This window comes from Cebus imitator, unplaced genomic scaffold (genome assembly GCF_001604975.1).
Source record: "Cebus imitator isolate Cc_AM_T3 unplaced genomic scaffold, Cebus_imitator-1.0 Scaffold216, whole genome shotgun sequence".
Classification (NCBI taxonomy): domain Eukaryota; kingdom Metazoa; phylum Chordata; class Mammalia; order Primates; family Cebidae; genus Cebus; species Cebus imitator.
In genome coordinates, this window is record NW_016107531.1 from 1029623 (window position 1) to 1052040 (window position 22418).

At 48.4% G+C, this 22418-nt stretch overlaps 1 protein-coding gene across 2 annotated transcripts in view; it reads right to left on the reverse strand.

Moving 5' to 3' along the window:
* Window positions 1-11043: 11043 nt before the first annotated feature.
* The window catches only part of STXBP1 (syntaxin binding protein 1), an 89845-nt gene continuing 78470 nt past the window's right edge, over window positions 11044-22418 (reverse strand). Inside the window, exons 18-20 of one of the 2 annotated variants that reach the window (XM_017549072.2) lie at window positions 20785-20939; window positions 18845-18970; window positions 11044-12998 (exon numbers count right to left, since the gene is read on the reverse strand). In XM_017549072.2, the coding sequence (XP_017404561.1) occupies window positions 18861-18970; window positions 20785-20939 (265 nt within the window). In that variant the 3' untranslated portion in view covers window positions 11044-12998; window positions 18845-18860. The remainder of the gene's footprint in view (window positions 12999-18844; window positions 18971-20784; window positions 20940-22418) is intronic. The other variant, XM_017549073.2, reaches the window with a different exon arrangement.

Here is a 22418-nt window from a genome sequence, read left to right on the forward strand (position 1 = left end):
CCCCTGTAACGCCAGCACTTTGGGAGGCCAAGGTGGAAGGATTGTCAGGAGTTCGAGATCAGTTTGGCCAACATGGTAAAACCCCATCTCTGCTAAAAATACAAAAAAATTAGCCAAGCGTGGTGGCATGCACCTGTAATTCCAGCTACTTGGGAGGCAGAGGCAGGAGAATTGCTTGAAGCAGGGAGATGGAGGTTGCAGTGAGCCGAGATCACACCACTGCACTCCAGCCTGGGGAACAGAGTGGGATTCCAACTCAAAAAAAAAAAAAAAAAAGTGACTTTCCTTATAAAGGTTAAAGCAGAGGGGACTTCCTTGTCATGCTGGCTAAATCTCAATTGTTTTAGGGAGTTGGTTTTTATCTCTCACTCTTCTGGCTTCATGCAAAGTCAGATAAATAACTTAGTTTCGGCTTGGTAACATAGAAGAGCTTGAATGACTTCATTTTAGTGTGGCCATTTGGGCTTATTGCAGGGACTCAATCCAAACCAATGGCCTTCTATAAATTTTATTTAACAGAGCATTGTTAAAAACATTGTCAGGAGATGGAGACCAGCTTGGGTAACATAGTGAGACCTCATCTCTACAAAAAAAATTTTTTTAATTAGCTGGGCTTGGTGGCCTGCAGCTGAGGCAGGAGGATCGCTTGAGCCCAGTAGTGTGAGGCTGCAGTCAGCCAGGATCGCACCACTGCACTGCAGCTGGGCAACAGAGCAAGACTCCGCCTCAAAACAAACACATACAAAACAACAGAGATCTTGGTAGAGAGCAATTTAGAGGAGGCTGGCAGCTCCTTTCCTGATGACAGAGCAGCAGAATAGAGAGAATTAGAGAGAGAGAGACAGCCAAGGAGCACTCCTGGGATAATGGCCAACACAGGGGTCAGGAAGGCTGTGCTCAGATGCAAGGCTACACCCACTTAGGAAACAGCGCAGGACAAGGGGCTGACTTGAAAGCATGGCCAAGCCCCATACAGACCCATCAACATGGGGCAGAGCCCCATGGCATAAGGGGATTAAATACTGAGGAAACACTGCCTAAACAATAAACCATTCTGATCCAGGAGTAATTCCTAGGGATCCACACTTAAAAACAATATTGCAGGCCAGGAGCGCAGTGGCGCACGCCTGTAATCTCAGCACTTTGTGAGGCCGAGTTGGGTGGATCACTTGAGGCCCGGAGACCAGCCTGGCCAACATGGTAAAACCCTGTCTCTACAGAAAATACAAAAAATTGGCTGGGCGCGGTGGCTCACGCCTGTGATCCCAGCACTTTGGGAGGTGAGGCAGGCGGATCACCTGATGTCAGGAGTTCGAGACCAGTCTGGCCAATATTGTGAAACCCCAATATTGTATAAAAATACATAAAAAGGGCCAGGAGCAGTGGCTCACACCTGTAATCTCAGCGCTTTGGGAAGCTGAGGCGGGTGGATCATGAGGTCAGGAGTTGGAGACCAGCCTGACTAACATGGAGAAACCCCATCTCTACTAAAAATACACAAATTAGCTGGGTGTGGTGGCATATGCCTGTAATTCCAGCTACTCAGATGGCCGAGTCAGGAGAATCACTTAAACCCAGGAGGCTGAGGTTCCGGTGAACTGAGGTGATGCCACACTGCACTCCAGCCTGTGTGACAGAGAGAGACACTGTCTCAAAAAAAAAAAAAATTACAAATGTGGGCAAAGCATGTCAGAGGCCCATGTCAAAAACCCAGCACCTGACACCTGATGAGTTCACAACAAATGGTTGTAGTGACAACAATCATGATGGTGACTTGTCAATTTAGGTGACACAAACACGCCCATTTTTGTTTGTGTTTTGAGACAGGGTCTCACTGTCTCCCAGGCTGTAGTGCAGTGGTGCAGCCATGGCTCACTGCAGCCTTGATCTCCGAGGCACAGGTGATTCCACCCCCCACCTCCAGAAGCTGGGACTGCAGGTATATGCACCACCTCTGGCTATTTTTTAAACACTTTTTTTTGGTAGAGATGGGGGTCTCCCTGTGTTGCCCAAGCTGGTCTCGAATGCCTGGGCTCCAGTAATCCTCCTGTCTTGGCCCCTCAAAGTATCAAGATTATAGGCATGAGCCACCAGGCCCAGCCAAACGTGCCAATTTTTAAAGGTTTCAAGTAAATTGGGCACTTTACCAGAGAAATGATGGAAACGTTCAGGTTTATCAGTTCTGAGATGAAGAGCACTTTCTTCAGCAGGTCAGGTACTCCTGATCCTTGGGCTGGAGCCTGTTTGGCAAACAGCTGATTCTTAAGTGCCTTCATTCGTTCATCCATTCACACCCTTTCTTTATTCAACCAATAGATCCCTGCTCCTATGCCTTATTAAAGTGAATGCCCCATGTGTGTTGGGAAGACGTCAATCAGATGTGAACGTAAGTAGCAGAATTTCACCTGCGCTTTGGTACTATGACATGTTAACTTGAAAAAAATCACATTAATAAATTTGGGAAAGGAGAGGAGGAGACTCCTTTAGAGAAAGTTACAGCCTGCAAGGTGGTCATCCCGCAGTCTGAGAAGCGTGCCTCCAGCCAAGACCGGAGACAGGTAGGAGGAGGGGTTGGGGTAGGAACTTTATGCTGAACAGGTTGGCCAAACATACATATTTAGTAGGTTATAGGAGGGGCTATGAATATACATGAAGGTGGTTGAACACATGCACATTGAACAAACATGCATGTACCATTTGACCCATGTTTACTTTGGGGTGGAGATTTGGCATTTAAATATATTAACAATTAGGCCCCATTTGTCAAAAGGGCTTTTCCAAAAATGAGGACACTCAAGTGCACAATCTCTGTAAACTGGCCAGTCAGTCCATGGTCTTATCTGAAATCAGTCTCTTGTCCAGTGAAATCTATAGTTAGGCTAGCGGAAAGGTGGTCAGTCCCTCAGCCTCTGGGAGCTGGATAAATTGTAATTGTTTTAATATTGCTTATCTCCAGGTCATCTAGAGCTTGTTTAGCTACTAAAGAAGAAAACCTTGTGGCAGTTGGAGGACAGCCTATTCTTTAAGTGCGGGGTGTGTAACTTCATCCCTACCTGCCGTGGCCCGAGGTCCTGTTTATAATTTTTTACTTTATTGCCACAGAGACTGTTCTGCCGGTCTTATGATCTCTATTTTAACATGAATGCTGGTCCGTTGTTTCTAAACTGTAAAAGGGAGGGGGGTTTCATGAGGTGTGTCTGACCTCCCATCTCATTATGGCTGGGAACTATTTTAAGGTTTTCCTGGGGTTCCTTAGCCAAGAGGGGCTCCAATCAGTCGATGAAGGACAGATTTCACTTTTAGTCAACAGAGGAAAAGTACAGAGAGCTCCAAAAACAGGAGGAGGAGCCAGGAACAGCCCCCATCATGGAGGCGCTAGGCTTGGAGTAGGAGTTGCTGCCCAAAAGAGGTGTGGGTGGAGGTGGAAAGAGCGCAGGGCCTAAGACAAGAAAAAACTCAAGTTTGATGAAGGCCAGAGAAGCTGCAGCTGAGAAAAGGAGGGAGCAGGTAAAAGAGAGGCAGAGAGACAGCCTAACACATAGCTTCCTAGACCAGAGAAGGAGCAGTGCATTATTTGATCAGCAGAAGTACAGGTTCCAAGTTGCTTTATTTTTACTTTATTATTTTATTTTCTTGAGACAGTCTTGCTCTGCTGCCCAGGCTGGAGTGCAGCACAACTGGCTAGTTTTTGTATTTTTAGTAGAGACGGTACCAAGTACCAGCTTGGCCGTAGAGACCCCCACCCAGGCAGCACTGACAGAAATGAGAGGCAAACACCCAGATAAAACAACAAAGTGGGTCTATGGGGAGGGGGGAGGTGGGGGGGGCACCAGCAGCCTTCTGAACTGAGAGCCGCAGGGACTGACAGCATTCCAGGCTGAAGGGCCCAAGTAGACGCTGACCCATGCATTTATTCTCTCTGAACAGCTGCTCATTATTAACAAAGGTGTTCGGTATTTTCTTATAACACAAAACATGCCAAGTAGGCAGCTGGAGCCCACTTACCACTGATCACAAACAACCTAAGAAGTATTCTCCACGAGGGAGCCATGGGGGCAGGGTCAGATAGCTTAAAGAATTGTTTTAACAGGTGTGTGATATTTTTATATTGTCCTGCCACTTTGGAATGCCCCCAGTAGTTTTCTACTGGGGGGGGGTGGCTAGGTTTTCCTTGCCATCATTCATCCTAGCAAACAATATATTCTATCATACACTCAGCATTCATCAGTATTCATAAATTTAACATTTCCCGACATCAATATTCATAAACTTAACATTTCTCAGCAACGTGGTTTCACCATGTTGGCCAGGTTGGTCTGGAACTCCTGGCCCCAAGTGATCTGCCCGCCTCAGTCTCCCAAAGTGCTGGGATTACAGGCGTGAGCCATCGTGCCCAGCCTCCAAGTTGCATTTGAAAGATCTCTCCAGTTGCATGAGGTAAAGGAATGAAGTAAGGTGAGGGGGTGAGCTGTTACAGGCCTACATAGCCACCACAGAGTGACAGTCATAACTAATTGCGAAGCGTTGTCCTAAGGCTCTACATAGATGATTATATTTAATCTCTGCAGCAGTCCTACATGGGAGGCACTTACATTATTCCCATTATATTGATGTGAAAATTGAGATCAAGTGACTTCTCCCTTTGACTCCAAAGGGAAGTCAGGAGTCAAATTCCAGGCTCAACTCCATAGCCTGACTGGTAACCGTTATGCAATAAACACGGAAAATTAAAAGTGCCTGTTGTAGGAAGAGACTATTCTGGTTAACAGCTAAGAATCCGTTCCTTTTATTTTTTCCTTGATAGCCCATTTTATTTTGCTCAGCATAGTCTTTCATCCTACTTTAGGGTATCACATGGAAAAAATATGGAACGCTTCACCAATCTGCGCGTCATTGCTTCCAATTTTAGTATAGGTACTGCCTAACCCAGCACCCAGATAAAATGACCAATACTTCACACCAGCCTCGGAAAGCCAGCCAATCAGCAATCGTCTTACTCCAAGAACCCCGCCTCCAGGGCCAGAGGTGACCAATCTCTAAGCAGTCCGAATAGTAGACGCCCACCAACCGCGGAAGCCCGGCCTTCCCAAGCCCATTCCCGAGGCCGCGTCTTACCCGCTGCGTGACCGGTGTCGGACGGCGGCCTTTTCCTTGCTCACAGTGTCTCGGCCTAGAGCGTCGGTTCCGCGTTGGTTGAAGGGAGCGCCGGCGGCCAGTCAGAAGGCACCCTGGGGGCAGCTCTGGGTGAAGTCCTGCCCTTGCCAGAGCGCTGGGCGTTCCCTGGGCATTTTGGCTTCTGTGAGACACCAAGAAGTTGGTCTTGGCCGGGCGCGGTGGTTCACAATGCTCAATGTCAGCACTTTGGGAGGCCGAGGCCGGAGGGGTTGGGGGATGACTTGAGGCCAGGAGTTCGAGACCAGCCTGGCCTACATGGTGAAACCCCCGTCTCTACTAAAAATACAAAAATTAGCCTGTAGTCCCAGCTACTCCGGAGGCTGAAGAGGGAGGATCGCTTGAACCTGAGAGATAGAGGTTGCAGTAAGCCGAGATCACACTACTGCACTCCAGCCTGGGTGGAAAGAAAAAAAAAGGTCTTGTGTTGGTCTTGTGGGAAGCCACTGCTGGGACAGGGGAGGCTAATTCAGGACCTTTAACCCATCTCCCCCCGCTTTGTTTTTCTTATAAACAGACGAGGTGGTGGATCCCCATACCATTACCCCCCAGGGCCAGGGATTCTATGCCATAGGGAGGGGCACAGGTGCTTCACAGAGAATGGGTAGGAATTTGCCCCAACCATTTTTATTTGTATTTTTTGAGACAGGATCTCACTGTTGCCCAGGCTGGAGTGCAGTGGTGCAATCATGGCTCTCTGTAGCCTCGACCTCCCAGGCTCAAGCAAGCCTTCCAAGTAGTAGGGGTTACAGGCATGTGCCACCACACCTGGCTAACTTTTTTTTTTTTGTAGAGATGAAGTTTCACTGTGTTGCCCTCCTGGCTGCGAACTATTGGGCTCAAGCGATCTGCTCTCCTTGGACTCTCAAAGTGTGGGATTACAGGCATGAGCCACCGTGCCCGGCCTGTTTTTTGTTTTTCTAGTAGCCATTCTAATGGGTATGAGGTAGTATTTCATTGTGGTTTTGACTTGTGTTTCTCTAATGATTAGTGACATTGAGCATCTTTTTGTGTGCTTACCTGCCATTTGTATAATTTATTTAGAAAAATGGCTATTCAAATCCTTTGCCCATTTTCTCTGGTTTTGGTTTTATTTTTAAATAGATTCGGAGTCTTGCTATGTTTCTTGGGCTGGTCTCAAACTCCTGGGCTTAAACCATCCTCCTGCCTCAGCCTCCCAAGTAGTTAGGACTACAGGTGCACACCACCATGCCCAACTTCTGCCCATTTTAAAATCAGATCGTTTTTTGTTGTTGAGTATAGGAGTTCATGCATCTGGATATTAGCCCCTTAGCAGATATGTGATTTGTAAACAGTTTTTCCCATTCTGAGGCTGCCTTTTCACCCTGTAGACTGTCTTCTTTGATTGTAGTTTTAAATTTTGAAGTAGAACAATTTACCTATTTTTTCTTGTTTTGTCTGTGCTTTCGGTGTCGTCTGAGCACGCAATTTTAATGATAAACAGAGCAAGCACTACCTGAGCACTTCGCCTTCACAAAGAGGCAGTGCTCCCACCAGGAGACTCAAATTCTGCTCCATCACGAACGCTTCCTACCAGCCGACAGTGTCAGCTGCTCAAAGGATGCTGGAGGTCAACAGGAGCTGTGTTTTTTTCTTTTTGGACACAGATTGTTGTTCTGCCGCCCAGGCTGGAGTGCAGTGGTGTGATCTCAGCTCACTACAACCTCCGCCTCCTGGGTTCAAGTGATTCTCCTGTATCAGCCTCCCAAGTAGCTGGGACTACAGGCACATGCTGCCACGCTCAGCTAACTTTTGTATTTTTAGTAGAGACGGGATTTCACCATGTTGGCCAGACCACAGGTGATCCACCTGCCTCAGCCTCCCAAAGTGCTGGGATTACAGGCATGAGCCATTGTGCCCGGACAACAGCAGCTGGTTTGATAAGCTTCTTGGCAATAGTCGGTGCCACCTTTTACCGAGGAGCATAACTCTGATCACTGTCTCTGTAGTTTGGGTTTCTTCCCAACCTTTAACAATGGAATTCATCAGTCTCATTCCAGAATGTATTCTTGTGCTGGAAAAATGTGCTTGGCTTATGGACAAGATTACTGTGCTTCAGTTGAAATCGATTGAAATATTTGAAGTAATTGAAATATTTCACTGTGTTCATCCACTTTTTGACAATGTTCTTTTATAACAGGTAGTGCGTGGGGATCAGGCAGGTATAACTCACTGGCCCAGGAAAATCCAATTTTTATTGTGCCACTTTTCACTCTTTTTCTTCTTTTTTGTTGCTTGTGTAAAATCATCATCCTTGAAGAGTCATTTGTTCCAGCCCATACAGACAAACACTGTTTTCACACTGGAATCCCACTGTCTTCTTATACCAAGAATGTTTTTTCTTTTTTCTTTTTTGGAGATGGAGTCTTGCTCCATGTCCCAAGCTGGAGTGCAATGGCACAATCTCGACTCACTGCAGCCTTCACCTCCTGGGGTCAAGTGATTCTCCTGCCTCAGCCTCCTAAGTAGCTGGGATTACAGGTGCCCACCACCACGCCTGGCTATTTATTTTTTATTTTTAGTAGAGATGGGGTTTCACCATGTTGGCCAGGCTGGTTTTGAACTCCTGACCCCAAGTGATCGACCCACCTCAGTCTCCCAAAGTGCTGGGATTAACAGGTGTGAGTCACCGTGCCCAGCCAGTAATGTTTTTCTGATAGTGGAGAACATGGGCTCTGGAGTCAGACTGCTGCATTTAAATCTAGTCTCTGCCATGTAATAACGGTGGCTTTTGTCTCTATGTGGTTTTGCTTCCCTAACTGTAAATAGGGCTAATGATGGCACCTAACTCCTAGCATTGTTGAGAAGATTCAGCAAGTCACATATAAAGCAGTCAGTGCCTGGCACATAAGTGCCATGTATTATTTATTTATTTAGAGACAGGGTCTTGCTGTTGTCCAGGCTGAAGTGCAGTGGCACAATCACAGCTCACCATTGAAGCCTCGAACTCCCAGTCTCAGGTGATCCTCCCACCTCAGCGTCCTGAGTAGCTGGGACTACAGGCACATGCCACCGTGCCAGGGTTTTTTTGTTTTTGTTTTTGTTTTTTGAGAAGGAATCTCATTCTGTCGCCCAGACTGGAGTGTAGTGGCATGATTTCAGCTCACTGCAACCTCTGCCTCCCAGGTTCAAGTGATTCTCCTGCCTCAGCCTCTTGAGTAGCTGGAATTACAGGCACATACCACCATGCCCAGCTAATTTTTATATTTCTAGTAGAGACAAGGTTTCACCATGTTGGCCAGGATGGTCTCGATCTCCTGACCTCATGATCCACCTGCCTTGGCCTCCCAAAGTGCTGAGATTATATGGGTGAGCCACCTTGCCTGGCCAGGGTAATTTTTTAATTTTTTGTAGAGACAGGATTTCACCATGTTATCCAGGCTGGTCTCAAACTCCTGGGCTCGTGATCCACCCTACTCAGCCTCCCGGTGTTGGGATTACAGGCATGAGCTGGCCTTAATACACAGCCACAATCAGAATGAGTGTATTAATACTTTTTGATTCAATGAAGCACTTTAAGCTTGTGGCTTATTTGGAATTAAAGATATAAGACAACACAATAATAACCATCCCTTCCCCATGGGCAGTCACTATCCTGACTTCGGCATTTGTCATTTCCATGCATGTTTTCACACATTTACAACATATGTATCCATAAGCAATATATGGTGCTCTTTGTGAGGTTTCAAAGCTTTATGTAAATGCACCATCCTGTCTGTATCCTCCCATACTGTGCCCTTTTCAATCGTCACTAAGTGTCTGAGATTTATTCATGTTGATATATGCAACTGTATGTCAGGCATTTTTAACTGCCTTAGAGCAAATTCACCATTGGGTGAATATACGATTTATCTGTCCTCTTGTTGATGGGCACTGGGCTTTTTAAAATTTGAGACTATTTATTCTTTTCTTCCCAGGCTTGGCTTGGATTTGTCATCATCATCATCACCATCATCATCGGCTGAGCCCTCACTGCTTCTTGGGAGCCGGGCTCAGCTTCCTGCCTCCACGGGCACTACAGGAGGGAACAAAGTCACAGTCAGGGTCATGTAGAAAGAGGCCAAGGATGGATTCGACCCAGGTCTGCTGATGCTCAAGTCTGTGTTCCTAGCCACTCTGTCCTCTGCTTCCTTAGGAACAAATGCTTGGTGTCATTCTGAGGTGGGTGTCCAGGCCCCTGGCAGTCTCTGCTGAGTCCCACAGCCAGGACCAGGGCCTCTGGAAAGGCACAGTGCCTGGCTGCAGCTGACAGGCTGGCGTTAGAATGGCTCAGTTAGTGTTGCATCCTTTGGGTTGTTTCGGAACTCTCTGCTCCTCCAAGGATATTTAACACCATTGGAGACTTTAGCGGAGTGACCCATGAGTTCCATCTCTGCTGGGTAACACAGGAGGACCAGGGCTTTGGCCAAGAACCTAAAAGGCCACAATCATTTCCTCATGGGTGGCAGTGAAGGGGTGGAATAGAGAGAGGTGATAGAAAGCTGGGACAGAAGACTTCAGAAATAACCAGGCAGATACTGGAAAGCCACTCCCATGAGCCTGGAGGGACACATGATCCTGAGAAGCAGCAAACAAACAGTGCTGATTTTGCTTTAATGTAAATTCAGCTGAGAACAATTTAGAATTTAAAAAATTCCAATCTTGGATCTCGTTCCAAAGTCTTCTGTTTACTGGTGAACTAACGATAAAGACAATAGGGGCCGGATATAGTAGCTCACACCTATAATCCCAGCAGTTTGTGAGGCTGAGGCGGGCCGATCACTTGAGCCTAGGAGTTCAAGACCAGCCTGGGCAACACTGTAAGACTCTGTCTCTACAGAAAAATACAAAAATTAGCTGGGCACGGTAGCGTGTGCCTGTGGTTCCAGTTACTCACGAGGCTGAAGTGGGAAGATCACCTGAGCTTGGGAGGTTGAGGCTGTGATTGGGCCACTGTACTTCAGCCTGGGTGAGGGAGTGAGACCCAGTCTCAAAAAAAAAAAAAACCCAAAACCCAAAAAACAACAACCAAGACAAGACAGTGGGTGTTGGGGAGTGGACTCTGTTAATTTCTGCATCTCTCTGAGCCTCAGCTTCCTCATCTGTAGACAAGTATGTGAGGGGCCTGGCATGGTCCAGGTTGTGGCCTCCCTATGAGGCATGTCTCACCAGACTATAGCAGGCTGTGGTGGTGCTAAGTCCACCGACTGGCCTGGAGCTGGTAGCTTTCTCAGTGCTGTAAAGGAGATCAGGATCAGAATGAGAATGACTGGGGAGAAAAAGTAGAGACAAGTCCCTACCAAGGGTCTCGCTCCCCTGGGCCCAGCATTCTAACCAGTTTCCTGTGTGGCCTCGACCCTAACTTATGGGTCCACCCTGAGAGCTGGGCCCACCTCATCGCAGTCTCCTCAAATCATGAGGAAGTTCCAAGACAAGCAGGATACACACCAGCTTTCGTCGTAGAGAGAAGTTCATTACACATGCAGGGTGGATGGTGCAGCAGCAGGGGCAGAGAAGAGGAGCAGTAATGGTGGTGAAGTGACCTCACTGTGTGCCCTAAATACACCACATGACTGGATAGGGGGCATCTGCAAAGATGGAGCCCTGCAGTGTCTGCGTTAGAAAAGCATTCTAGATAAGGACAAACGTGATAGAAGAATGACTTCATCCCTAGGCAGCGCCCTGCTGTGGCTAGAGGCCCAAGACAAGCTCCATGGCTAGTTCCCAGTGTGAGACAGCTACAGATCTAACACAAGCAATGGGGACCTGGGTCCACAAGACTCCATGCCACAGCTTGGGGTGGCTGCCACCTCTGCGATGAACCACTGCAGTTTTCTCCTTCCGCTGCCCAAAAGAAAGCCAAACTGGAGCCCCCTGGACACCAGGAAGGGGTGCCAATTTCTTTATTTATTAGACTCAAATGCTTTAGTACAGAATGGTACAGAGATGATATATGTTTGTGCTTCAATACTTTCAAACACTGAGATTCTGATAATTTTAAGGTAAACAAGTTTCAAGACAGACTAGCTTTTTTAAAATATCCTTTGATAAATTATTATTTTTATATAAATAACAGAGAAAGGGAAACCAACATCTTTGACAAACAAGGTCCTGAAGCATGAGCACTGTTTGGTCCGAGGGAGGGGACAGAACAAGCAGCGGGAGTGAGACGCCCGGCGCAGAGGCCTGCGGTTCTGTCCTAAGGAAATCAGGTCGTCTAAGTCGGGAGGGAGGCAGGGGAGAGATCTGACAACTAATCTCAGTGCAAGGGGAGATTTCAAAGCCTTGAGAAGAGAACACCACGATGCAGCGAGCGGAGAGGGAGAGGGCGAGGCGCAGGCTCTGAAAGGGGGGAGGCCGCAGCGCTGGGCTCGCGTACACCACTTTGCAAGGACATCACTAGACGAGTAATACATACATGGCCTGCAGGAGGTCAAGGGCGGTGAGGGGGCTGGGCAGGGGACATTTTTGTGACTTCCACTGTTATATTTCACGACAACAGCAGCAGCACAAACGGTGTGCTCACCGCTGGAGAATGAAAGCTGCTGAGTCTTGAGGATGGCAAGACAGCCTTCCTGCGTTTGCTGCTTTAGTTTTTGCTTTAGAGCTAAGTTTTATACAGAGAATAAAATGTCTATCTTCTCTTACGAACACGATGACGTATGACCCCAACATGACACAAAATAAGGTATTATAAAGTATCTGAAACTGAGGATAATCTGACTGAAGATGCTTGCTGAGACGGTACAAGGTCTGTGTGAGTCCAATGGTCCAAGGACCTTCTCCACAGTCATAGCCCTTTGCTCAGGGGCCTCCAGAACCCATCTGTTCTTATCCATTCCAGACGCTTTGAACTAAAGCTAACTACAGAAAATGAGCTGTTGGGGTGAGGCCTGGGGACAGAAGGGCCTGGGCCACAGGCACTGGACTAATTCCTTTTCCAAAGACATGCAGGCTTCCGGCAGGAGTTTGCTTCTCATTTGTCAGGGTACTGTGACTTAGACTCGAGGACTTCCCTCAGGGTCACAGCACTGTGGACGCAGGCCGGGGAGGGGGTACAGACAGGTTGTGGAGGAGGGGACACTGGTCTGGCTTCACGTGGACACCCCAGCCTCCACCCACAGCCGCACCACAGGGGGCATGAGATGCTGGGAAAGGAAAAGAGGTCTGTTCCACCTCAGACCTCCTGAGATGTCCCCTGATTGTCACCTCCTGGGTTATTTGGATGAGAGCAGGCACGAGGGGTAGGGACTGGAGTGAAGATAACAGATTAATCCTCAGTGTGAAATACTTCAAGAACACAGACATCTCTATGATTCTCAACAAAGACAGGAACAACCCCAAACAAGGTTTTAAAAACACCCAAACTTCTACCTTTCCATACCCAAGCAATGTGTACATGTCACGCAGGGTTATGTACAAGGTCACAAATCTTAAATAACAGGGAGAAGGTCTCCATCCATCCTAACAGTCCAGAAATTTCTGCCGTGCACTGACTGCACACAAATTTCTTTTTAGGATACATATATAAGATACTCTTTTTAAAAAACACAATGCATTATTTTCTTTTGTTTCAAACGAGAAGAGGGCATCATTGAACACGAGAACGCAGTGGCAACAGTGCCGGCCAGGGCGTGCAGAGCTGGGGAGGCAACAGACGCAAAGGAACTGAGGCGGGTGGTGGTGGGAATCTGCGGAGCGCTGTGGGATGGGGGACATGTTTTGGAGGGGCGACTTATTTTTTTAACTGCTTATTTCTTCATCTGTTTTATTCAGTTTCTTCAGTGTGTCCAGCAGTTTCTGTGGGGTGAGGATGTGCGTGGATCCTGGAGGAGGAAGAGAAGACAGTGAGCTCACCAGTTCTGGTTTCCAACGCTTTTCCTTTCCTGCGCTTCTCCATTCCCAGATCTGCACCCACCCGCCTCCCCAACCCTGGTCGGGTCTAGTGGAAGTAGGGAAGGGAGTGGGGATTGGGGTTGGGGTCCCATCGCAATAGGCCTGGGAGATATTCAGGGGTTGTGGATAAAGAAAACACATCTTCGGGCTCAGGCAGGGTCCCAGGCTGTACCAAGGAACGAGCCACCTTGTCATCAGGGTGCAGAACCATCTGCAGGTGATGGGCAGCTATGTTTCTAATTCACTCTTAAACTCCAAGTGAAGCCGGGCAGAGAAATTCCAAACATGGCAGCAGGGGGAAAGGTTGAAAATGGGGCCAGAGTTGGTAGGGGGCTCATGTGTGGAAAGCATGGTGCCTGGGAGAAGAAGTTGACAGGCAAAGCCCCCTGGGAGAATCCACTGACCTCTGGGAACCAGCTGGTTGACAGTGCCCTGATGGGTGGGACCTCAGGTGTGAAAGGGAAAGGGCCAGGGGACCTGAGGCCTTACCTTGCAGAGACCGCGAATTGTAAGAGATTAGAAATGCTTGCAAAAATTTAAGCTAATGGAATTAGATATACTTCTACTGCAAAAATAAAAATAAAAATAAATGAAAGTCTTTTTCATAAGGAGAGAGAGAGATCTAATAAGTGCAGTAAAAAAAGATGCATGGATCGTGTGGTTTGGACATGGACTTAATCAAACAGAACAGAGGTGACCGGGGTGGTGTGTGAGTGAGCATGAGGCCCGCACGCATGCAGCAGTGGGCTTCAAAGAAAGGTCCTGGTGGAAGAGAAGAACGGAAAAAAAGAGACCCGTACTTGAAAATGTGCCTCCCTGGAGACATGGCAAAGGAATGGGCCTTCACAGGAGCAGGGGAGTGGAAACCACCAGGTGTCGGATTTCCACTCCAAGGGCAGGCAAAAGAAGGCTTTGGCTGGCTCATTTGGCATGACTCCAATACCAGGACCCATATGCCTTTGACCACTACTTGCTCAGCTGACCCAAGACTGCTAGAACTGCAGCCCTTCCTGCTCACTCCAGACTAGCAGAAACTTGGAAAGCCCTCTCTGTTCTTCCAACATCCCTTTCTTTGCAGTTCAGGCCCCAGCTGCCCACTCCCGGCTGAGTAAGGAACTTGTCCTTGGCATGATGCCCTGTGCACGCAGCCTGTAGGTGGCCTGTGCCGGAAAGCTGACTCATCATTCTGCAGACCTGAGGCTCCTTCAGCAAATTTGATGCAGGTTTCATGAGTGTGTCCCTGGGCTTTTTTATAGCGCGCCTTTCCCCTGAAGTCCACTCATTTCTGTGATCTTATCAGTCCTCCTGCTAGTCCTAAAAGAGGCCAAAGGCTGCTATACAAATGAGGAAAAAGGACGCATATTACAAGGCTTGCCCCAAACTCTGAAGCGTGAACCACTGCCAGGATGGGGGCCCTCCAAATTGCAACTCCATGTAGCCCATGTGTCCAGATGCTGGAAGATGGCCTCCTACAGAGCGTGGGGATTCGCTTAGGAGTTTCCTCGTTAAAGGCAAAAGCAAGAAGCACATATGCCAGAGAAAACATCCCCGACGCCCTTCTTAGCCATCCAAATGACTCCGGGAAATAAGAGGGCCAACTCATCTTAGAGGGTGCATCCGAAGGGGTTCCTTTGATCAGATGCTGATTCCAAAGTCCTCCCTATCTTTGCTGATGTGTAAATCTAGGATTTAGGGGAGGCTAACAAGAGGTTAGGAAATTAATACACTAGAAGTCTCTGATATTATCTAATCACTGACAATCCAGGGCTCCCAGTCTTGACTGAAGAAGAAAAATTCTAGGACTGAGTATTGGAGACAATCAGTGAGGCCTCAAAGACCCCTGGCCACAGGCACTGGCCAGGCCTTCACCTACATGGTTTCTTTAGAGGACCAGACTAGCTGGTGTAAATGCTGATCATCAGAAGGCCAACTCTTCATACTCAATTATCTGTGTTGTTTTAATAAATTGGTCAGGCTTTTCACCACCATAAACATTGCAAATGAAGCTGGGTAAGTCCATAATCCCCATTTTGCACTTGTTCTTATTTTGAAACCACAGATGGCTGACCACGTAGGTTTCCAGAATAGAGCAGCAAGTGGGCTCTACGGCTTTGAGGGCCTCACTTAGTCCCTGTAACTGGAAGATTATGAAATGTAAACAGTGATCTCTAAAAACTAAGTTGAGGCTCATCCACATGACTGTCTACATGTTTTCAAAGCTGTGGGCCAGACACAACATGCTCTGATAGGACAAAATCCTTCTTTCTACACTGACAGAATCTGAAAATCAAAAGTGTCCTTGAAGACTAGCTGGTCCAAGCATTCTTGAATTTGGCTGAAGCAGTCCTACTGACTCAGAATATGCAGGGTGGCACCAGAAAATGTGTACGTTTAAGAGCAGCACAGGTGAGTGTGATGATCAGCCAGGTTTGGAAAACTGTGTACTCTGGACCACCCCTCTCATCTTACAGATGGGACACGTGAAGGCCAGAGCAGTCTGGTGCTTGTTCAGCATGGCTGGCACAGATAGGCCTAGAAACCGTGCCCTTCAGGCCCTGTGGCCCCTAGGAGGGGAGGGGATGGGTAGGTGGATGTTTGAATAGCAGCCAGGCAATAGGTGGGCTCTGGACTCAGATTCAAACCCGAGTATCAAAGAAAAATGAAACATGCTGACCCCAATCTGGAATGAAGCAAAATATTCAACATAAAAACTCACAAACTTTCTCCCAAGTGGTCCCATGTACTATAAAGATCTGATTCCGCCTTCAGCTCTCTCTCGTTTGCTTCTGACAGCCTCTTGGGCATTCCCCAATGATGAGTACTTTTATCATCAACCAACCAGAGCAGACAGGTAAAACTCAATCAAAAAATTTCATTTCTTAGACAATGTGGAGGGATGATTGGTGAGGATTTGGTGAGTTATAGTTAGCCCTGACCACGGGGAGCAAGCCCCAGTTACAGGAGAGGAGCCGAGAAGACAGGGCAAGGCACCATCACCCATGCATGGTGCCTGCTAGGAACCCTCTAATTTTCGGCAGGAAAACTCATCTTCTCTTAAAAGATATGTTGGGCCAGGTGCAGTGGCTCACGCCTGTAATCTCAGCACTTGGGAGGCCGAGGAAGGAAGATAGCTTGAGCTCAGGAGTTCAAGACCAGCCTGGGCAACATGGTGAAACCCAGTCTCTACCAAAAACACACAAAAAAATAGCTGGGTGTGGTGGCACATGCCTGTGGTCCCACCTACTAGGCAGGCTGAGGTGGGAGGATCGATTGAACCCAGGAGGTCCAGGCTGCAGTGAGCTGAAATCATGCCACTGCACTCCAGCCTGGATAACAGTGTAACTCTGTCTCAAAGCAAAAAACGACACAAAAGCTATGCTGCCACAATACTGGTCTTATAGGAGCAAACTCAGGCTTTCTGACGGTCTGCATTGTCCTGTACTTTGGTCACCTGGAAGATCACAACAGAAGAGGGCAAGTCAGACTTAATCTGCATTCTGACCTCACTGGTATTAGGGTTCTGTGCCTCGCTTAACTGAATGCTCTAAAACCCAACATCACTCAGCAAATTATTTCAGAAGCTAGGAATATATGGAACCTGTTTACTTTCTCTTTGTTTTGATGACAGCTGAGACCTCCTCTGCCAATCAAATATAAAGCAAAGGAAAATACTCTGCAAAGGAGAAGTTTGTTCTGAAGCAAGGCAGCCCAGACTTCATCCTAGCAGGAGCCTCTGCAGTTTCAGTCTGTGATTCTTTCAGATTCTACAAATGGTCTGCTATTGCTGCAGACTCAACTGAACATTTGTCTTTCTAGAAGTCTTAAAATACATACTGCAGCAAATCCATCCACCTACCTGCAGTCTGCACACAGAACCAGATGTCTCTGATTTATAACTTATCAAGGTGCTTCTAAGGAATGATTTTTTTTAAAAAACAATGGCTTTCATTCACCACCTACTGGCCCTGCTTTCTGGGGAGGGCCAGCCCAGGCAGGATGGGAGCTATAACCTAGGGCTATAACCAGGTCTACTTTCTGGGTTCCCAACTACTTTCAGTTCCTTAGCACACTATTGCCCTGGTGTTCATGTCAAGGAAGGGAGACAGGAGGACATGAGCAGCATAGCCTCCTGTTCCTACCTTTAGGAGGGAGCACCATTTTCCCTACAGATACAAGCAGCTTCTGATGTCACCTAGCCAAGGTTCTGTTGGGCCATTCTCCTGAGACTCACCAGAGAGCGGAAGAGTGGGCAGGACTGCATGGTTTGAGGCACAAATCCACAAATTGTAATCACTGAATGTACAGAATGCAGAGGTCCTGCGTGCCTGGGGGCACTGCAATCCAGCCTCCCTGTGCTCCTATGCTATGGCCCAGAGAGTAAGAGTGTCTTCCCACAGCCACACAGATGCCCATGGAGGAGGTGGGGGTAGAGGCCAGTCTTCCTGGCTATGAGTCCAGATCTTTCTCCACTACTTACAAGGGACTCACACTCCATGACTCACTGGGCCACATCTCAGCTCTAGTGAAGGGGTTTTTCAGGGTCCATTGTCAATGATGCACACAAAGTCAGGTACACAAAATATGGCCTCTTGACAGAGTATATAACAAGCTAAGGAGTCACTGATGTGATGATGGAAGCCTGCCATTTAAACATGTAGGAGGTTCCCATCATATCTGAAGGATGGAAAGAGAGAGGAGGGAATGCGGACAATCTTGAAGATCAAAATTTGGATAGTCTACCAAGCAGACAACAGGTTTGGGTAAAAGCTTGGTGGAGACAAAAACGCTCTCTAAAACCACACAGAGCATTAATAACAGGTTTATGCTGGGCATGGTGGTGTGAGCCTACGGTCCCAGCTACTCGGGAGGCTAAGACCTCTGAGCCACTGCACTCCAGCACGGTCAACATAGCCAGACCCCATCTAAAAAACAATAGATTTCTACTGAAAGGCTCTCGAGCCTTACCAAGATACTTCAGTGGGAGAGAGACGGGTGTGACTACTCAACTCTTGAAAGGATCCACAGAATTAAAAGTCATTACTAAAAGAACCAACAACTATTAAGTGCCATTTCCTGCAGAGAAACATCAAACAAAAGCTCTTCCTGCTAAAGACTGGAGTTCCCCAAACATATGGTGGCTTGTGACCCAATTACCCCTTATAACTTATTCCTTGAGAAGTGCCTGTCCTAGGAAAAAGGTATTTACACCATCCGTCCAGCTGCCACTGACCTGGGTTCTATTCTGACACTCCCTGCCAAGCTTCCCTCACCACCAGCCATGTCTACCACTGCCTGACTTCCTGGACATGGCGTTCCCGGAATGTCCACCGGCCTCATTCTCAAACTCCCACACCCAGCACAACCAAGACACTCTACATTCCTTATGGGGGCCACAAATTCATCCCAGACCAGCAGGCCTGGGCACTGTGCCTCAGCCATCCTCCAAATGTTCAGTTCCTTCTCTGACAACTGTTCATAGCAGTCATTATCATTTTTGGTTTACACCCAGCGGCCTATGGGCATCTGACTGAGCAGCACGGAACCCAAGGCATGAGTGAGCCAGCAGGTCGGAGCCCGGAGGGTTCATGGCAGGGTTGTGAGGGCAGCACTGGACACATTTTCAATCGGTGTTGAGAACTGCAAGCATTTTCTTGTTGAAACGAAATCAAATAAATAATAAACTAAAAAGGAAGAAATAAAGAAAAAGAGTGACGGAATAATCAAAGAAAGCCCTTCAGAGTGGAAGAGTTTCTTTTCTGTAATAAGCTGCTTTTACTTTGTTTCTTTGGCTCTCACTCCATTGTTGGAGCCTGATCCTCAAAAGATACCCTAGAGGACTCCCTGAAGTCGGGGTGTCTCAGGTCCATGAGAAATTTGGTGGGAGTAAGAATGTGAGTAGAACCTGTGGGAGAACAGAGGCCAGCTGACTGCTTGAACAAAGGTACGTCACAGGAACATGCCAACTTAGGCCTACATTTTATGCAGCCAATGAGGTATGAGAAAGCAAGACACATGTGCGCACATGCACACACGCGCACGCACACACACACACACACACACACACACAAAAGTGCGCAAGCGCACACAGGGCAGCAAGGCTGCTGGCATGCAATGCACAAAGCAGGGAGGCCACACAGACACAGCGGACGTCAGCTGTCTGCGCAAGGCCCCTCCATGAATCTTCATGGGCCGCTGCATACCCCCAGGTTCCCACCTCCCAGTATATGGAACCTCAAGTCAGGTCTAAAGATGAAGGGGAAGATTTATACCCAAAGCCTAGCTGTGACAGCTTCTGTCCAGAAAAGCTGTGTTTGAGCTCAGAATTATTCACTACATTCATGCAACACATATGCAAGCGAGGAGCAAAGAGCTTTCTCATCAGGGCTACACAACAGAAGGAAAAACAGTCAGGCGGAGGGCTGGTGACCTGACGGAAGCTTGAGGACTGCAGCGGGGAGGTACAGTCTCCCCACTGGATCATGCTATCAGAGGGGCAGCTGACAGCCCCAGGTCCATCTTGAAAAACCCAGGAACAGCCATGTGGACTGGTCTATGGAGTCTACTCCCTTGGATAGCTTAGAGGCTGCTGTGACTTGCTAACCCCAAACTGGAGGTATAAAACCACCACTTGTTATTGAGATAATGACTGTGCCTGGGATTATGAACAGCAGTGGGCACCTATGGGAGGTCAGAGATGCTTTCTAGCTGGGGCAGCTCAGGGCCTCTCCCTGTAGCTCATGTGTAAGTAGCCTGAGAGGCCATCCCTGGCCCTGGAGAGTATAATTCCCCAGTGGGTGCAGAGCACACCCCTCTCCAAAGGGAGACCAAGAGCCCTGGCCTCACTCCTTGCTCAGCATGAGCCTGTTTCCACGGAGGACAAAGCCCAGCCAGGGTAGTGGCTGCTTCTTGCCAGGCAGTGTTAAGAGGGACCACCGGTGGCAGGTTCCCTCCATTTTGTTAAAGGCAAAATAGGACAAAAAGGGAGGCATCTGGAGAAAGCAGGGCTTTTCTTAGCTCATTCATCTTCTTCCAGCCCTAAAAATCAAGAGTCCTCCAATGGCACGAAAAAGGAGAAAAGGCTCCTGCTGCGTTAAGCCAGCTCCTATGAGTCGCTTCCTCTCTTTTGGAAGATCAACAGGAAATACAAGAAAGGGAATGGCAGACCTAAAAAGTGGCTGGAGGTGGCTGGGGGAGCCCTGGGCAGAGTCCAGCAGCTGAGGAGTAGTTTCAGGCAGTACCTGCTTACAGCTGTCCGTCCATCTCCTCCTGACAGGTGAGGAGGGCAGCGACTGACTGCCATTAACTGCCCATTCCTGCCTGGGCATGAGGCCAATGCCAGGAAACTGACTTCATCTTGGGCCTAGTTCAAGGCTGTGAGTGTTACTGACCCCATTTTGTTGGGTAAGGAAATGGTTGGAGAGCTAGAGCTACTTGCTCAAAGTCTCCCACTTGCAGTTTGCAGAGCAGGAATCTGAGCCTGAGTCTGCCGGACCCTGAGATCAGGCACTTCCTACCTCATGAGGTTGCCTTCCAATGAGAAACGCAGCAGGGCAGACCAAGGAGGAAACCCTTCGCCCCTAGCTTCTGTTGTCCACAGTTACCTAGAGACTAAGTTTTGTGGGTCAAGGGAGTCTATGACAGAATGCAACACCAAAGCATGGAATGAAGTCGAGGTGCGATGCAGCGGCGCCTTCTGCTTGAAGCATGGCCACTCACCTATCAGCACCTCCCACTTTCCGTTGGCCTGGGTCACCTCGTAGGCGCAGCGCATCTCATTCAGGCTCACACCCCCAAGGATGAAAATGATGAGGCGGGGGCCGCTGCGGTACTCGCCCGGGGCCTTGTTCTTATGCCAGTGCCCATAACGGGCGCTGAGAGAGACAGAGAGAGAGAGAGAGAGAGTCAGTTTATCTGCACTCACAGCATATTAGCGGTTTGTTTACATATTAGGTTTGAACACTTGTGCCCCAAACAGAGTGGATGCTCAGTGAGTGTTGGCTGAATTGAACTGCAATGCAATTTTCAAGTAGTTTGGTTGCCAGGAGAAGAGTCACTAAGAGCGCCTGTGCTGTGACCTTGTCACTCTTATAAACATGCAGGCGACAGACACAATCAGTTCAGCTCTGACGTTTGCCGTGTCAAGTTCAGCAGCTTCCCCCGGCAAGAGGCTCATGCAGACGTCTACTCCCAAGTCACTCGTGCCTCTGAGCTTGCCTGGGAGGCTCTGCTGTCAGTGCGTAGTGATGACAGCCTAAGATCTGCCTTCAGGCTGGCACACAGATTCCATGAAAACGCGTATTGAGTGAATGCCTCTCGGAGGCCAGGGCCTCCCCAGCACCACATCCCAGGGAGACACAGGCCTTAACCAAGCAGTCACTGTTTAATGGGGTGGGTGGGGAGAAGGAAGTAAGCCCAAATCCTGGTCTGATAAAGAGCTCTGTGCCATAGGGCCAAGCACAGGGAAGCCCTGGAACCCTGTCTAGGCACCACTGGGGAGGCTTCTCCATCTGGAGTTGCCTCTGGAAATCGCAGCATAGCCAGGGAAGAAGAGTATTCAGTGACAGGACTGCTCCCAGAAAGGGCTTCCCTCTGTCCCTGGGCTTCCCTCAATAGCTCTTTACTTTTGACCTAGAAACAAAACAGATGGGTTGCTCCCAGGAGAAGAAAATGAAAAAAATAAGATGAAATGAGCAAGTCCTTTCTGGCCACTGCAATGCTTTCCCCTTCTTCCTGACTCACGACAGCCTTATAGTCACTTTCCAAACCGGAAAGGCACGTGGGGCACTGTTTGGGCCAACAGAGAATCTCAGTCACTTTCTTTCCTTGTGCAATCACTTGCTATCCCGTTCTTGTCACCCAGACTAACTGTGGCACTTGGGATTTTGTTTTTATGTCATGTTTGGCAATAAATGTTTCACCTCTGCTGCATGAGAAGGGCTGCCATGAGAAGATACCACCACAGGCCTCTGGCCCGGCTGAGGCCAAAAATGAACATGGAGAGGAGACGCAATAGAGAAGACAGGCAGGGGAAGGAGAGGAGGGACAGAGAAGTGCACATCTGGGTGCCAGAAGTGGCAGAGCTACAGGGCCAGGGTCGCCCTCTCAAGCTGCTAACTCTACCATCCCAAGTGCGTGCTCAGCCCTGACTGTTCTCGGGAGCCACTGTGTGAAGAGACCACGTGTGTTACCCACTTGTCAGCTGGGGACATGTGGGCTGCTTCCACCCTTGGGCAGTATGAGTAGAGCTATGAAGGCTGATGTGCTGCAATTTTAAACAGGGTGGTAAGGGAAGACTGGAGAAAGTAACACTTGATTAAAGACCAAAGGAGAGAAGAGGCAGGCCACGTAGA